This window comes from Equus przewalskii, chromosome 25, assembly GCF_037783145.1.
Source record: "Equus przewalskii isolate Varuska chromosome 25, EquPr2, whole genome shotgun sequence".
Taxonomy (NCBI): Eukaryota; Metazoa; Chordata; class Mammalia; order Perissodactyla; family Equidae; genus Equus; species Equus przewalskii.
Window position 1 is genome coordinate 31948377 of NC_091855.1, and position 18781 is coordinate 31967157.

Consider the following 18781-nt stretch of genomic DNA (forward strand, 5'->3'; position numbering starts at 1 on the left):
AGAGCAAAAGATAAGGATCGGTGAACTGAGATCTAGCTCTGATTGTGAAACTGATCCTTTTTAAGGGTTAAGTTTTTTCCCTATGCTTCATTTTCTCTAGTAAGAAAATGGCCCAGTAATTCTTATCTACCCCCCTCATTAGGAACTGTTACAGCTACTATGCTTCCTATTACTAGCATGCCATTAGAAAATAGTAATGGTTTCTTCATTATGGATTAGAAATTATAAAAAATGTAACAAAGTCTACACATTCATAAAATTAATCAACTATAAACATATTTACATGATTAAAAAATAGCAAATGTTTAACACCTTTTAAAGGCACATTTTATGCTATATTTGGACATGCTTAACATCCTACAATTTAAGTATTCTACAATATTCCTCATCCATTTGACTTTTCTGAAAGGAAAAAAAATTAGCCATCTGAAAGAAGCTAGGATGAATTATATACTCCTAAAATATTTGAATACCTCTTTTTTGTCCCATATTTATTTTCATATAAATATGTGTATTTATTTATCTGACTTATGCAAATCTTGTTTCTGTCTAGGAAGTTGGCAATAATCTCAATATATACAAGACCATTTAGACTCAACACAGTGGTTGTTCAACACTGCCTGCCAATTAGAATCCCACAGGAAACTTAAAACAATACTTATGCTCTAGCCCTATGTCAAACCATTTAAGTCAGAATCTCTAGAGATCGAATTTGGGCATCTTTATTTTTAAAAGCTCCCCATTCTACAAAATACTTGACCAGCACTCTTCAAAACTGTCAAGGTCATCATAAACAGGAAACGTCTGAGAAACTGTCATAGACTAGAGGAGGTAAAGGAGACACGACGATTAAATGTAACATGGTATCCTGGAGTAGAAAAAGGATATTAGGGAAAAACTACTGAAATCCAAATAAACCGTGGAGTTGATAGTTAATATGAAAGATATAGATATCTGGATTAAATATAATGCATGCGTTATGGTACCCTAGCGGTTTGAGAAAATTGCGAGTGATTTATCTTTGCTAAGAGCTGTTGTCAGTTCTTTCTTATCTGTGAAAGAGATTTAGACCTGATCAGAAAGTTCTTCAGTATTAATTTTTCCTCTCCTGCTTCTCCTCTGTGGTAGGAAGGATGCAAGGACGAAAGATCTCCTAGTCTTTCATAATGAAGTCTACCTGAATTTAGCCCGGTCACACTGCTCTTTATAACCATTAAAGGTATTTGTCATCTGTGTAAATCTCTAGAGGAAAGTCAGAATTGTGCCTGAAGAAGTCACTCTGCACAAGTAAACCTTTGATAGCATGTGCTTGGAGATGGTGTTTCGAAAAACTCCTTTCAAATTTTTTGCATACATTATCTTGTTTGGTAGAAGTGTCACCAGTTTCTAATCCAGAATCCCTATGCATCGCCGAATTAGCAAACGAATTTAACAGCCTGTAGTCACCCAGATGACAGTCCAGCTCCCTAACTCCATGCGACCTTAGGTAAATAATTTCTCTGAGCCAATCTCAGTTTCTCATCTGTAAAATGAATAGATTGGGCTGTAATCTCTGATGCTCCTTTCAATTCGGACGTTGAGATTCGGTGAGAAGGACTTCGAGAAACAGACTGGAGAGTTTTAGGATTTAGGGTTTTGGTTTCTGATGGGCGGGACGGTGCTGAAGAAGCTGTTCTCATGTTTGTGCTTTTAGAGTCGAAAGGGTAAGTGATAAGGGTAGGAACGCGCAAAGGGTAAGAGCAGGAGAGTGAGAGTCAGAGGGTCAACTCCCAGGACTTTTCCAGGACTGGCAGAGTAAGCACAGCGTTCCGTTGCTAGGCAACAGCGCCTACTCTGGGAGGGTGGAGGACCCCAGTCGGAGGTGTCTAAGTCACTGCCTGTTAATTTAGCCGCAGTGCCTTTTTGAAATTAATGAACTATTTAACCTTTAAAAGTACACATTTTTTGCACCTAGGTTTAGCAAGCACTATAGCTGAGCTCTGCTGGCGGTGTTTTTTTCTTTTTTCTGTTCGCAGGCGCGATGCAGGCTCCTCTCTGGCAAGGCCCCTGTCCCCGCGCGTTGCCGGGCAGAGTTGGACGCCGCCTGCTCCTCACCCCCCCTCCCTGGGCAGGGCCCTGGTCCTTCGCGGGCCGCCCTCTGCCGCCATGGCCTCGGAGATGGAGCCGCTGCTCCTGGCCTGGAGCTATTTTAGGCGCAGGAAGTTCCAGCTCTGCGCGGATCTGTGCACGCAGATGCTGGAGAAGTCCCCTTATGACCAGGTACTGGCCAGACCCCGTCAGCCCTGTGCATCCCGGCGATGAGGCAGAGGGCTCGGGGGGAATCCCCGAGCCCCGGGTGGGGGCTCCGGAGAGTAAGATCCAGGGCCAGGTTGACCGTGTGGTCCGCGGAGGCGCCTGGAGCAAAACCCTCGTGGAGCTGTGGCCGGCGGGTCCCTGTCCGCGGCGTCCCTTAGTCCCCTCAGGACCCACGAGTGCTGTGCCATGACCGCCCCCTCCTCAAACTTCAGCACCCACCTTCCTTTGAGTGTCCCTTAAAGGAACACTTAAAGCGCTGAATTTTGTAATTCATGTATACTTGCATCCGGATGGGCTCTTAAGCTCGCTGCATGTGCGTTTTTAATTTCTAAAACAATTATGTATAAACATAAAGATTTGGAACTTCCCTCTCCCTGTTGAAATAGCTGCCTTTTTTCTTTTGGATCTAACGTGTGATCCTTCCACTTCATCTTAAAAAATGTTGTTCAAGAGTGAAGGAGCCTTTGATTCTGGGACATGAGTGCAACTTGAGGCAAATAATGCAAGTTAGAAGAAAATCTAGGAGGGGAAGAGATACATTTATTATTAGGAGGGAGGGATGGGGAAAAAAGTCCCCCTAAAAGAAGGAATGATGGCATTGATTAAAATAGAACTTAAACTACAGTAGTAGTTTATGTTCTCCTAAAAAAGAGAAATATTGAATAAAGCCAGTGAAAAGGTCATACTACGTGTGTGGGAGGTACAACTTTGGTGGGCCTGTATCTTCTGGAAGAGGCAAAAAGGAGGACTAGGGAAAATAGGAGCAGAGTTGTAGCCGTTTTTCAGTGCTTCTAGTAAATGCAGCATGTAGTTATATAGCTCTAGTTTCCCAGCTTTCCTCTAGTAGTGTTGCCTGGGAGATGTTAGAAAAAAAGGAAAATTGAGGGGAGTTACATAAGCGGAGGAATGGATGTGAACAGTGTTACTAGGCTCTGCCTTAGCTCCCAGCAAATGGATGGAGGATAACCTGTTGAGATGAACATTTTGGCCTTTAGATAGAGATGGCATCTCACCTAGAACAATCTGTGTCAGTGGGACTGCTAAGCTAGGTCCTGTTCGTGTTAGTTCCTGTTAGTTAATAGGACTCTGCTTCCCCAGACAAGCATTTTTCCAAGGGTGTTTCTTGGGACAGTAGTCCCACAGATGGTACTCAAAAAAAAAAAAAGGAAAAGATAAAGATTCCATGATCAACTATGTTTGGGAACCATGATAAAATATTGACCCCTTTACGTGTGTACACCAAAAGTTTGATACAAACCTGTGATGGACCATTGTTCTAGGCACAATGGTTTGCAAGAACTTTACATAGTGTTTCCACTTTTCTGTTGAGTTAGGGTAGTTTCCGTTCTGTGTTCCACACACAAGTCCTAAGAGCTGCTCATAGGAGGAAAGTTTCCTCGTTAAATGCATTTGGGAAATGTGTATTCCCCTCTTAGAGGTTCAAGATTCGTACTAACGGCTCTGGAAAGTTCTGAAGAAAAGAAACAATTTTGCGTAATTTTGATTAACGCAATAGTTCTGAAACTTGCTTGACTGCTGATTCCTGTTTTGGAAGCAGTCAAGGGTGAGATCTCTTTGTTGTTAGCATCCTAGGGAGCTGTCACCTTGGGAAATGTTGTTACAGGCAAAGCAGCAGTGTTTTTATTAATGATTAAGACCCTATAAACTTGATGACATGTAATCATAGTGACATTCAGTGCTGCACCTATGAATTTAGATTTAGTTTGTGCTAGGCACTGTGATCAGGACTTTATGTGTTCAATTCAGTGACCTTTTATTGAGTGCTTACTACTTGCCAGGCATAAGTTCTATAAATGATATGTATTTCTGTGCTTAGAATAACCTTGCAAAGTAGGTAACAAAAATAATAGCTAACAATTATTGAGTATTTACTCTGTGTCAGGCTTGGTTCAGATGGTTTATATGTTATTTAATCCTCAGCTATCTTAGGAAGTTAGTACTATTTCCCCATTTTACAGATTGAGCACACTGAGGCTCAAGGTGAAGTAATTTGTCCAAAGTTATAAAGCTGGTGAGCCATTCCCTTTGTCTATACTGTGCTGCCTGTGGCACTTATGTAGCCTGAGTTTTCAAAACTGTGTTTCTGAACTTTTCCCAGTACATTTTCCCATGTGTGCCTTTTTCAAGATTCTAGCTAAAAGTAAAGTTGACAGGTCTTTGTACTTGGATTAAAGGCTCTGAGAAGTCCTGAAGGAAGGAAACCTGCCTAATTTTGATTAAGATAGTATTCTGAAACTTATTTGACCTCTGACTGGTTCCTATTTGTGGGGACAAAGGTACAGATATCTCCCTTGTTATTCCAGGGAGATGTCACTTTGGGAAATGCATAGGCAAAACAGTAGTGTTTTTATTAATGGCTAAGAAGGGCCCGTAGAAGAGATCTTCTTGACCCTTTTCCTTTTATCTAGGAAGAATAGAATGAACAAATAGGTACTTCATTTAAAATCTCCCAAATTGCAGCTAAATGAGCTAAGAGTTTGGATCTTTTTATCTGGCCTCTCGTACAGTTCCCGTTGGCTTTCTGGCCCTCTTAGAAGATTGGCTTGTTGCAGGTTTTGGTGGAATTGATTTTGATAATGATGATGGAGGAAAAAAAGACACAGATCGTCCTAGGAAATGGTGGTGGTGGTGTTGGTTAACCTTTTGACATGGTCAAGATCATTATGGCAACGGTCTTGTTAGGTCCTGGCCTGTTCCATTGTCCTATTTGTTGTGGATTTGAAATAATATTGCATAATATAGTACATAATTAATCTCTAATACCATAGACATGTTTTTTAAATGTTATTCTTTGTTACTGTTTTATTGTTATGAGCAGGGGTTGATGTATTCACCTCCTACAAATATCAGAGTAGACCAAGGAGGTCAGTACCAGATCCAGAAGAATTTATGATATTCTTTTCCTTTCTAATCCTTTCTATTTGTCTTGCTGAGAAAGTTTATTTAAGAAGGAACTATATATATTGGCAGAACAATGAGTAGCATTTCACCAGGAATAGAAATTTATCTTGATGTTACCTTACCAAACTGGGCTTTTGATACCTGGATAGGGCTTCTGAAATTATAGGGTTTGCTCATGTTAGTTTTGACCCAACGTTTAAACGCTGTGCTTTTTGACTGTATGCTTTTCTTAGCACCAACTTGTTTATTTTGTACCTAATTGTTAGTTCATTTTAGAAATGCTTTCCAGTATGATTTCCCCAAACTTGAAGAAATCTTACTTTTTTCTTAATTAATTAAAAAAGTTTTAAGATATTTATGTTTGAGTGCTGATACAATTAATGAAGAGCTTTAGGAAGCTTAAGGAGGTTCCTTTGATTAAAAGCTTGAAAATTCTCTTTCCTTCCCTTAGAACGTGAGTCTGGGGTGGCAGATCTGTGTGGTATGGCACAGAGTCCGGCCCACGGGGCTCTCGTTGTGTATTTGCTGAATGAGTGCATTGATCATATTTATATATGCGTTTTGATGGCATTATTCATATGTGCCAGCTTCCTACCTGTTGATGAAGATCATCTTAGTTGCCTGATGATCTTTGTCTCTCGCTGTCCCCCATCCTTAATTCTCAGCCCTATACGTTTTTAAATGTACATTTACCTTTTCAAATAAATGTAATTGCATCATAGACGTTCTTAATTCATTTCTTGTTTTAAAGGTCAGTTTTTCTAAATCAGTTGAGAAAATTCTTCCTAGATGCGTCAAGGAGAGTGTTTCTAATAGTAATTATCATTATTGTATTTCTTACAGTGCTCTTATTGTGTCGGTGGAGGAAGTTAAGTGATGGAGAGACTAGCAATTTATGAAAAGCTAACAGAAATGTGATCAGACCAGAAGCAGCTGGTCCTCAGCTCCATAGTTAGCTGGTTTATCTTCTTTAGCCTCATGGGGCTTTTCTGAGGCTTCTGCATTTTAAAGTACTTTTCCTCTTCAGCTCTTTGAATTACCATTCCTGTGCCAGCAAACTGATTGTAGTACAAATGAGTGACTTTGAAGCAGTGCCTGGACTCATAGTAAGAGCAAGGAAATGAAATGTTTCTTCTGAGTGCCAAATGGATTCATTTTTGCTCTTGCCTTTCTTTTCCCCCCAGAACAAAAATAGTTTTTGTTTTTGATGTTAATTTTCACTTTTGGTCTTGCTGTTTTTTTCCCCAGATGAAGACAACTTCTCTGAAGTGATTTGTTGTTTCTTAATCTTGTAAGCTGGTTCAGGGAGCTTCAAAAAGATAACGTTTCGGTCCTGATATGTCAGCCTTCTGGTTGAAGCCCACCTTTAAGACTATTTCTTTTAAACTTATTTCTCCTTTAAGAGATACTGTTTTGGTATAGTATCATCAAAAATATTTAATTAGTGCCTGTGCTTCCTATTAGGACGTCTGGATTTTATTTAATTTTGATTCTTGCCAAAGTCAGGGTACTCAGGTTGGCCAAAGAGGAATGATGTACTGTGGACTAGCATGTTTCTTTAGAGTAATACATTTTTATTTGGATCCAAAAGGCCTGAAGGGTAGGGTGAATATAATAACATGGTGTTTGGTAATGGGGAAGGCTTCTTGAAGAAGACGGATTCTGAACTGCTTCCCAGATGCAGGCTGATGAGAAACAGAGGGCAGGTCTGTAAGCATGAAGGATATTAAGGTTCTGAGTTGTTAAGAATTAAGAAGGATAACTGGATAATTTATCATAGTTTCCCTGTTTGATAAAATACAGTCAGAACAAGCAATTCGTAGAGAGACGTTGTCTTTTTTTCAAGTGTTCTTTAAATCATGACTGAAAAAGTGGTTAAAAGTTATGATGTAAAAAGGAGAACTGGTCTTCCACACAGCAATATGACCTAGAGGGAACGCTCGCCTCTACTGCTCATGTCGCTCATCCTGATTAGTTGCTTAATCTGATTACTGTTCTTTGTGTTCCATATGTCAGATTCATAGCTTTAAAACCAGATCTGATTTTTTAGCTCCATTATAATTAAACAGTTCATAAAATATGGAGGTTTTTCAGGTAGTGGGGTTTTTAAAAGGCAGTGTCCTTTTGCAAATTGTTAAAATCAGTGATTCTGGGAGTCGGGAGTGTTAGCTGTATATCAGAATGGAGGTAATTCACATTCTCCTTCCCCACCCTCAATCTCTGCTTATAATGAGAGGTGTTACAGAGAGGAGGAGGTTTTTATTCTAAGTGATTTGAAGATAGAGAAAAGGCCGAAAACCCTTGGCTTAGATGGAAGCTGGGGAACCAGGGCTTCCCAGTGAACTATATTTTAGTAGTTGATTGAGACAGTGATCTGGTGATCCAAGCCAAAAAACATCTTTCTCTGTGATTATCTAATTTGTTTCCTCTTTGGGGCCATGGAGACTTAAAGCCAGACTTAATCTTTCGGTTGCATACCCTGCGGAGCAGTTCATTTTATGAATTTGTATTTCTGCTGAATTATACAGATTACGTTCCCACTTGGCTACTTGGTCACTAGCTCTCCCTAAACCTTCTAAAATCCATCCATTTCTCTGTTCTCTTACATTTTTTTCCTTCCTGTTATTGCTAAATTCTGAATAATAACTCCGTAGTTTAAGAGCAGAGCTGGATAGACTCATTAGCCAGAGTAAGTATTGGTTGCAATTAGGAAGTTGCATTTAGAATTATCTGGAGATTTAATTCCCTGAAGTAATAGCAGCAACCTAAGAGAAGGCTGGGCCCTGGGGAGGAAGGAAGGAAGCAAACTGATGTGAATTGAAGTTGATGCTAATGAGTATTTGTTGGTTCTAGGCAGTGGCGCTCTACTTGCCCTGTTGCCTTGCTCACTCACTTGGAAGGAGATTCAAAGGGAAGTTTTAATCTGTGTACCATACCTGGGAGTCAGTTCTGAGTTCTGAAAAGGGAAGTAATAGAGAGTTTGGTGCTTTTCTGTTCCTGATGTAAGTATTTTTCTAAAGAAATTCTGTGTGACTGATAGTTCTTGTTGAAAGTGCTACCACCTTACACTTCATTAACCATGATAGTATACGTGAAAGAACTCTGAAATTCATGAAGTATTCTTAAAAATGCAAGGTTTTGTTGTTAAAACTATCCAATAAAGTAGGTGCTATTGCTCCAATTTGAGAGGAGCATGACTGTTGACTTGTTCAGGGTCATGCAGCTAAGTGGCCCCTGAGGATCAAGCCCGGTCTTCTGACTCTAGGGCTGGGCCTCGTGCTTTCTACTCAACCATGCTGATACCCATGGAAATAATTTGCTGGACCAAGTGAACCTAACCTGTGGTTCCCTTATGGGTGAATTAATTTAAATCACAAAACTATAATTGAGAGAGACTCAAAGATGAAGGTCTCACTGATTTAAAAAAATTTTGCCCTGTCTCTAAATTAATACATCCCGACTCTTTTCTTTCATGGTTGTGCTGCTCCTGATGGATCTCCAGACCAGCCATACCTCGCCTTGGTCTCCCCACACCTGATGGTAGTTTACTTTCCAGCCTTGCTATGATCTCACGTACTCAGCAAAGTGCATGCTGTTGACCCAGAGTGTCTGGGTTTAAATAGCGTCTGTAGAACTTGACCTCACAGTTTTCTCATCTGTAAAATGGGGATGGTCATATACTTACCTCAAAGGATTGTTGTGAGGGTTAAGTTCATTAGTACATGGTAAGTCATCAAAAATATTAGCTACCATTGTCTCTATATAGCTAGAGACATTTGCATGTAGGATTCTGACATTTGTATTTTTCTGAAAGGATTGTTGGTAATCTGGAAAGCATCCGTGAGTAAAGTGTCCAGTGAAATTGATAATAAAATGATGTTGAATATAGTTCATAGATCATTGGCACTCAGTAATTTCCAGAATAATCTCTTTCGTTCCTCTCTGACTCGCTTCTTATCTCTCATGTGTTCTGCTTTTCCCCTCTCCATCCAAGTCATCTATAATCTTCCCTTCATCTGAGACCTCTATAATTGGTCCATAACTTGAGTATAGCATTTAACACATTGTATTGTAATTTATTTAACTATGTGCCTTCCCCCATAGAATGTTTTCAGTACCTAGCAGGGTGCCAGGGAGGCCAGGAGGATGTTATGAGATTTATGAGTTCTCTGCCTTACTCCCATTTAGGCCTTGTTTTCATCTTCCATCCACACAACCTCAACTGACTCTACACCTTCCAATCCTCTAGGTCTCTCATTTTCTTCTCAGACCTTCTCATTTCACATCATTTCCTTACATGCCCTTTACCTGTATGGTAGACTATAAATGTATTCCTCTGGAGAATAAGAACGAGACGGAGAGAACATGAAGGCCTTCATCAGTGAACAGAGCTCTCTGAGGTTGAGCTGCTGGTTTTAGTTTGGGCCACTGGAGGAATCTTCCTGCCCTTGGCAGAATAACAAGCATCCAGCTTTTACTTCCTATCAGTGGCTTCTGTCTCCTTTCACTCGTTTCGTTTCTTTTCTTTTTCAAGCATTGTCTGCAATCACCTTTGATAAACTTTTTTTCCCTTTCTATATGAAACTTATCTTGTATCTCTCCTACACTTTACCCTTCAATCCTGCCTTATTATTTCAAACTCATTTTTTTATCTCCAAGATGCACTGGCAAGAAAGAGCTCTGGCTTCTTTGTGTGACCTTGAGCAAATTACATGACATCTCTGAATTTGATTCCTTATCTGTGAAATGGATTATAACACTTACCTGCCTCCCTCAGATGGCTGTTACAAGACTCAGATGAGATAATGGGTCAGACAGACATGTATTCAAATAAGTAGAAGAAAGAAGAGAAAGGGTTACTTCCTACGTCATCTCATTGCCTATATCAGTGTGTTTCTCTAAGTATGGACTGTGGGAGCTAGGAAATCTGTACTTTTTCCAGATATTTCTTACACACACTGGAGTTGGAAACCCCCAATTGCTCTGTGTTCTTAGTTGCTGTTTTGGGTTTGGTTCAGCTGATTGCCAAATATCCTGTAAATCCCACAGGGCCCTCACCCTCTAGCCTAGCTTAACCTTTTCCTCTCATGCATCCTACCATGTGTCTTGCTAAAGAAGCTGCTTATCCTTGAGTGGTGTCCAGGTGGGTTATGCATTGCTTGCACATATAATGTATTCTGTTTTTTTTTTAAAGATTTTATTTTTCCTTTTTCTCCTCAAAGTCCCCAGGTACATAGTTATGTATTTTTAGTTGTGGATCCTTCTAGTTGTGGCACATGGGACGCCGCCTCAGCATGGCCTGCTGAGCAGTGCCATGTCCGCGCCCAGGATCCGAACCAGCGAAACCCTGGGCCGCCAAAGCGGAGCACGCCAACTTAACTACTCAGCCACGGGGCCAGCCCTACACATATAATGTACTCTTAAAAACATATTTAGGGTATTCTTTTTGAATTTTAGAGCTGTAGAAAGCGAGGAAAGCAAGAATCTTTTTTTTTTCCTTTCCTTTTTCTGTTTCTTAGTAGCTTCCTCAATAAAACACGTTGCAGATTAAGTGTTCAACAGAGGCGGCTGACTGTAGACATGTAAGCGGAGATGTTTTATAAATAAGTTTGTTATAAGTCTGATTTTTTACTAATGGATTTCTATTTAATTTGGACAGAAAAGAAGCTGAGTTTAGCAGCACCTGGCACTAATATATATTATATAGACCATTTATAAAAATTTCTCAGAGGGCGTACAGAGTTAATTTCTTATCTTCAGCCACTAACCGCATTATATTTGTGAGGAATAGAAGGGTTTATAGTTTGTGGGTTTTCCTTCTCCTCCTCAAGTGAGTAAAGTGTGAATGTTTTAACTACTATGAACTGACTTTTGAATATAAAGAAATGTTTCCTTGGTATACATTTGCCTGGTATCCTGAGATACTGTGTCTTCGCACAGTATACATATGTGGTATACTGGGATACTGTGTCTTCATTAAACAAGTAGTTAAGATGTCTTCTCTGTGCTCTAAGTGAGGTTAGAGTAATTAGAATTTTCTGATCATAGAAAATTTAGCATTCTTCAGTGTATATTAGTTTTACAGAACTCCTGAAGGCACTTGTGGAGAAAGGTTAAAGTTAATATTTGGATTTTTATCGAATGAGTTTGAGTCCACCTACAGGCAGTTGGTAGGTCATTAAGACTTTCTGTGTTAGAAACTGTATTTCTTAAAAATGTTTACTGCCTTCTTAATGCTTTCCAGGAACCAGATCCTGAATTGCCAGTGTCTCAGGTAAAGGTTTAGCTGCAACCTTTAGTTTAGAGAATACTTTAATTACTATTGCTTAGTTGTTGTTATAGATTAGAAAATTCGCTTCCTATCTACTTGTGCTATTATAAAGTTAGCCATATCTACCTGATATTCTCTACCTTCTTATCTTATGTAAACGATTATATTTACGACTCTTTTGTATCTATGGATGGGTAGCCTAGTGGAACTATGCACTCCACTCATTAAGACTTGGAGCTTAAAGAGAAATGACCAGTTTTGACCAAAGGATGAGAAAAATAAAGAAGGAGGCAAGGGGAAGCAGAGGCTTAGAAAGGGAGCCAAGAAGTCAGCAGAGCCACAAGTGTCTGAAAAGGCTGCGGTGGACTGAACAGTGTGTTTTGAGTAACAAGTAGGCTGGCTTTTCTTGGGAAGGTCTTGGCTTTAGAGAGAGGTGCCTGCCACAGTGAGTAAGAAAGGAAGGGATACTGGCCAGACAGCCACGTCTACCAAATCAACTTGGTTAGAGATGTGAGGTGGCCAGAGAGCCCTGCTAATCTGCTAACTGGATAAGACACAGCGAATGAGTGGGGAGGGAGCCCAGGGAGAGGAGGTGTGTTAGGGGGACTCCTGGCTGGTGAAGCTTTTACCCCAAGAGGGTTTCCAGTAAGTCTGGGAATCAGGAGAAGAGATGAGAGAGTGGTAAATCAGAGAGCTTAAATATTGCCAGATACTTGCCCTGCCAAGTGAGAGAGAATTTTAACAGTGGTTTTTAGGTAAATAAACAATTTGAACTTTATATGGGGTTCATATGAGTAATCATCAGGCCTTTTAAAAGAATGCGATATACAAAGTACTCTTATGGAGGCCTGTATAGTATTAAACAAAACTCGGTAAATAGGTTAAAATATAGCACTCTCTGTTCTTTAAAAGGATAACATTTGTCTTTGGAATGTTCATAATCATGTTTTCCAAATTGATAGCTGGTGCAAAACTATTTATTGCATAATATATGTAGAAGTCATTTTAAAAGGACCTAAATTATAAATAGAGTAAATAATGTGCTTTTTGTTTTCAGTGATTTTGATTTTGATTAAAATTAAATTAAAACATCAATAATTTGCTTTGTTGGTATGCTTTTACAACTGTAAATGGCATTTGGAAGTTTCAAACCAGCACAGGGACTTCATGAAGGACCTGTTTTTAGTATTACTTTGCTGTTCTGTTACTGTGGACCTAATTATCCCCTGGATAGTGATCTAAAAGAATAAAAGGGTACAAGGCTGACTGGATTCGTTTGATCTCACTGTTCACGCTTTTTGCCTTTCCTCTTTTGCACATTTTTACAACTTCAAAATAAATGAGGCTTTACAACTCAATATTTTGTGCCTAAGTTTTCATTTTCGTAGAGTAGGCAGAGTGTCAAATGTCACTGATTCTCATGATGTCTAAATCAGGTTAGACAGACTGTTCTTTTGGTAGCTTTATTCTAATAATAACATAGCAAAATTGTTTCTTACATGTCTTAAACTACTGGCCTTGCATTCTGTATTAAGAGGAGCAGAACGATTTAAACATATTTTACTCGGTCAGTAGAGTTTTAACCTTTTCATATGTTTATTTTCATAACTAAAATGGGATTAACCTCACAGAAGGCAGTACAAGTAAGTCAATATTTTCTCGATGTTAGCTGGCAGATATTTGCCTCAAGAGTAATGTCCTGTAGACTAACTCAGTAGGTGAATGAGGTGGTGTTATGTTTCACACATTAAAAAGGAAATAATTGATGTGATGATTACTCACATAGATTGAGAGGATCTATGCTTTTTTCTTAAAAAAAAGTTTCTAAGCATCTATTATTTTTATTGGTTTCACAGTACTTCCAATACATAGTTATTCAAACAAGTTAAACATATCTGATAAAGCCAAATATTTTTATTCAGATTCAAGGGGCAGTTTGGGATCACTGATTGTGCTTTGATAGGCATTTTATTTTAATCACTGATTAGTATTGAACTTTTTTTTTTTAAATTTAAACAAGCAGTGGATTTGAGGGCTGTAAAATGTGCTTGGTTTGCTTCCAAAATAAAATTTTTAATTTTTTTTAAAAAGCCAAAGCCCCATCTGCTATTTTCATTAAAATCCCAAGAATTATTCACATTGCCAAGAGCAGTTCTTTGACTACAGTCTGATGTTTAATCAAGCAATGGTATGTGATTTTCAAGGTCATTTTTTGTTAGGACAGAAGGAAAGTTAGGAAGATTAATATTCTCAAATACTTATGAAATTTAAAATTAAATAATGGTTTAAGTAGATTTTATTATGGATCTTTACATATCAAAAATTTACATCATTATTTCTGCTTCTTAAGAATTAGATTTTAGAAACTGAAACAAATATAGTTCTATTTATCATTTTTGAAAAAATGAATTCTTATGGGATAAAATTTTTAAAAAGATGTTTCTGTTTGGCTTCTGAAGCATTTATTCATTTGGTGGGGAGGGAATAGTGGATTTACTTTCCTAGGTTTTGGTTAGCCTAACAGAAAAACTCTTAATTTTTTGAGAGGTTAGTAGAAGGATGGATGTCAAGAAGCATGATGGATTGGACTATGAGGTAACAGTATGGACATGGAAATAGTTAAAAAAATGCATAGATAATTAATACCCAGCTATATAAATGATACTATAATAATAAAAACTTGACTTTTAGAAAGTCCATCTAACTGGGACTCCAAATCATGCTTCTGAAGCTTCATTGGCTCCTCCTCATCAGGATAAACATCCATATACCTCCTTGTGGCATACAGGGTCCATTATCTGCCGCTGCCTTTTTCTCTAGCTGCTTCTCTGACTACTCTTGCATCTGAATCTAATTCATCACTCATTTTAAACTCTTGGAGTTTTGAAATGTGCCGTGAGCCCTCAAGCTGTGCTGCTTTTGCCCTGTTGTTAGCTTTACCTGGCATGTGCTTTCCTGTCTTGGCCACTGAGCCACACTCTTCTCTTCTACCCTTCCCTCCGGCCCGAGGCAGCTGGGTGCCTTTCTCTGTCCTCTGATAGTGTGCTCCAGGTGTTTGTTTTTACACCTTGCCTGTAACACTGAAACACTATTATGAGCTAGAAACTTGGGTTGTGGCTGAGTCGTCTCTATTCCCAGGACCTGGCACACAGTAGGTGCTCCCTAGTAATATGGGGATGAACCAGCGGAGCCCACATCCTGCTTTACTATTTCAGTGGGAAAGGCTACAGTCCTTCTTCCTGTCCACTGGAGAGTGCTGAGCAAAGAATGCCCTTTTGAAAAATTAAAGCCATCAGATACTCCTTGGAGGGCATTATGAACTGAGGGAACTTCAGATAGATCAGGATTACTTATTTCCATCTTTGAAGTTAAATTAAACCGTTAGTCCAAGCCAGTGATGGCTTCGCTGACCCCTGAGAATGGCTGTATAGATCTGGCAACTTTCCTGATCTTTTATGAGTGAAAATCTCACATTGTTTCTACATTTTGGTGGCTCCCGCAGTTAGATGCAGTTCCAATTGGAGTTGATTTTTTTACAAACAAATTAGTTCTTGAATTCGTATTCTGCTCACTCAATTGTGTTAAATTTACACATAACATTTGAAACATTCATTCTAAGTTGTCCGATAAGAATCCAGTAAACCTCAACCAGAAAAATACAAGCCAAAAAACTAATCATCTAACCAAATGTAATTTCACTTGAAGAAGCTAAATATATTGTGAAAACAGCCTTCTTTAATCCCAGTAAAATGAAAGCATGAAGATTTTCTCTTCTTTAAAAAAATCTTTATTTATGCATCCCAATTAATTTAGCCCACAAAAAGATCTCTATTTTCTAATTCCATTAAAACTATTTTCCACACCACACACTTGTCACCTATCATGCACTGCTTTGCCGTGTCCTTTAATCCGATAGGTGATGTGTTCAGGAAATTAGGATCCATGTTTTAATCTCCTCGTATCTCCTTTGCAGAACCTAGCCCAATGGTATGTTATTAGGAGGTGCTCAATTAATATGGACTGGCTGAATGGATTCATCTTGAGTTCTTTATGTGAGCACTTTTTGGGCCTCGTGTGGCTCCCATCAGCTCCTCTCTCAGTCCCTTTGCCTTCATTCAGCCTGCTTCTCAGGCAGATCCCTCATATGGTGAGCCCTAACCCCTCCCAAGGTTCTCTTGCTGCTGCTTCCTCTATGCTATAGAGCTAGTTCTATGCTGCTGCCTCAAGAGTTGCCTTCTCCTCGAATTCTCCACGGGACACGGAGCTTTGTTGTTCTCTGCTTCTATTCTGTAGTGAAGCAGAAAGGTAAACATTTCTGATAAAGCAATTTTAAATGTTTAACAAAATAATCGTGCACAACTTTACATCTCGTTTGTCAAGGTAAAGCAAAGCTGATAAATTATTTTCCAGATTCCTTAATTACCTTTTCCATTTTTTCCGCCTACTTTCTAGCAGTTTTTCTACTGGCTAGATCACAAAGCAACCAAGATCGTGTTGATTAGTTATTGGGAATTGGGAGAAATTGATTTTAGCTCAAGTCAACATTTTTGGAATACCTGTTGTGTACAAAAACCATAGGTTTTATGGAAAATGCAAAAGTGAATGAGGTAAATAAAAAAGCTTGTATTCTGGAGAAGGGAGGGCTAAACACATGCCCAGATAATTGCAGTGTTTGTCAAATATGGTAAGTACATAACAAGAAAAGTATAAAGAGAGTGTTCTGTGAGAAAGACAAGAGGGAAGTAGGTTTAGAGTTAAAAGATCAAGAAAGTCTTCGTGAAGGACTCAGCCCTGAAGGAGGAAGGCAGAAAGAGCACTGTGGTTGCAGCTTTATTCATTTGTTTTCAAATTATTATTCTAGTAAAATTTTCTCTGAAGATCTTCTTATACGTATAAAAAAAGGCCTGTTAGAAGACTACCAGGTAATTACCACACTTTTATTTACTAGGTAGTTGATATATTGGTTGTTTCTTGATTAATAATGACCTTGCCTTCCTGTATTAGTTTCTTGACATAGCCCTTTAAATTAGTATAATGCATTAGGTGATAAACATGCTTAATAAAAAATCAGATAACAATAAATGATGGCTAGCTTCTGTAGGCTATGCAGTACTTCTAATGCTATTTAATATATGCTTTATTTTATCCATGCTTTTTAGGCAGTTTGGATTTTAAAGGCACGAGCACTAACTGAAATGGTATACGTAGATGAAATTGATGTAAATCAGGAAGGAATTGCAGAAATGATGCTGGATGAAAATGCTATTGCTCAAGTTCCACGTGAGTATTGGTTTTTTAGTTAAGTAAGTGAAATGCCATTACGAGGAGGAATGCTTTATATATATAAAATAAACACAGGACATCATATACATGAAACATGTATATACATGAAAAAAAATTACCTCAAGTAAGTCGTCTCTATTCTGCCTTATAGTACAGAGGCTTTCTTTCCACAATTCAGTTACATTATCTTAAACTTGAAGTGTGAGATTGATGTATAACAATTTTTCAATAAAAGCTATATTATGCATTTTTAAATATTTTGTAAAATGCATTCTATCTGAACTGCTTATCTACTATATCGGGAGATTGTGTATCTGAGAGCCTAAACACAAGAAGCATCCAAACAACAAAAGTATTCTAAAAGGATTTTTAAAAAAAAAAGTGATCATTTTTAGAAACATCACTTCCTTGTAATAATTGAAGATGATTTGCTCTAATGCATGATGTAAGGTAAAAGCTTCCAATGAAAATTGAGAAAAAAAATATGTCTCCGGTTAAAATGTCTGTTTCCCCATCATTTGCTCTTTTGGAGTTAAAATATCTAAATTCTAGATATTGTGTGTAAATGATCTTTTATTGAGAGAAGTGTGTATGAAAAATAAACTATGAATATAGAGCCATCATTTTGATGCTTTGGAGCTTTGGGGGCTGCTAGTCTTTTTTTTTTTTATTTTTTGAGAGGAAGATTAGCCCTGAGCTAACATCTCCCGCCAATCTTCCTCTTTTTGCTGAGGAAGATTGGCCCTGAGCTAACATCTGTGCCCATCTTCCTCTATTTTATACATGGGACACCTGCCACAGCATGGCTTGATGACTCGTGCTAGGTCTGCGCCTGGGATCTGAACCGGTGAACCCGGGGCCGCCAAAGCAGAGTGCATGAACTTAAATGCTACACCACCAGCCTGGCCCCCTTTTTTTTAATTGAGGAATTGACATATAACATTTTATCAGTTTCAGGTGTACAACATAATGATTCAATATTTGTATATATTGCAAAATGATCACTACATCCGTCTAGTTAACAACCATCACCACACATAGTTAGAAAGTTTTTTTTCTTGTGATCAGTGCTTTTAAGATCTACTCCCTTAGCAACTTTCGAATATGCAACACAGTATTATTAACTATAGTCACCATGCCGTATAGTACATACCCAGGACTTATTTATTTTATAACTGGAAATTTGTACCTTTTGAACTCCTTCACCCATTTACCCCATCTCTATCCCCCTACCTCTGGCAACCACCAATCTGTTCTCTGTATCTATGAGCTTGGTGGTGGTGATTGTTTTTTTTTTAGATTCCACATGTAAGTGAGATTATACAGTATTTGTTTTTCTCTGTCTGACTTATTTCATTTAGCATAATGCCCTGGAGGTCTATTCATGTTGTCACAGATGGCAAGATTTCATTCTTTTTTATATCTACATCACATTTTCTTTATCCATTCATCCATCGATGGACACTTATGTTGTTTCCATGTCTTGGGTATTGTAAATAATGCTGCAATGAACATGGAGGTGCACATATATTTTTGCATTAGTGTTTTCATTTTCTCTGGATAAATTGGAGCTTGCTAGTCTTGGGTTTGAATCCCAGCTCTACTAATAGGTTGACTTGTCTGCTTAACTCTCTGTGCCTTTGCTAAATGGCTTAATGATACCTACCATAGAGACTTAGTGTGAAGATTAAATGTGGTGACATAAAGTAACCTGATAGTTGCTCAATAAATATTAGTCTCAAACAGATTTCCCATTTATAAAATGTATTTCCTGTTATTAATATCTTTCCCACTAGGCCAGCACATTCTGAAAATTAGCTGACAGTTTTTACAGGTGAATAAATAATAGATAAATTGAATTTGCTGTCTCATCTCATAGGCCCTGGAACATCTTTGAAACTCCCTGGAACTAATCAGATGGGAGGGCCCAGCCCAGCTGTCAGGTATGCACTTCTATTTCATACCATCTGCTACTAAGTATTGGCCAGACTGATCTTCTTTGTATTTTAA

General features: G+C 38.5%; 1 protein-coding gene across 1 annotated transcript in view; it reads left to right on the forward strand.

Moving 5' to 3' along the window:
* Positions 1 to 2073: 2073 nt before the first annotated feature.
* TTC8 (tetratricopeptide repeat domain 8) overlaps positions 2074 to 18781 on the forward strand; it is a 49800-nt gene continuing 33092 nt past the window's right edge. Inside the window, exons 1-3 of the mRNA XM_008536408.2 lie at positions 2074 to 2259; positions 16648 to 16768; positions 18651 to 18714. Of these exons, the coding sequence (XP_008534630.1) occupies positions 2146 to 2259; positions 16648 to 16768; positions 18651 to 18714 (299 nt within the window). The 5' untranslated portion in view covers positions 2074 to 2145. The remainder of the gene's footprint in view (positions 2260 to 16647; positions 16769 to 18650; positions 18715 to 18781) is intronic.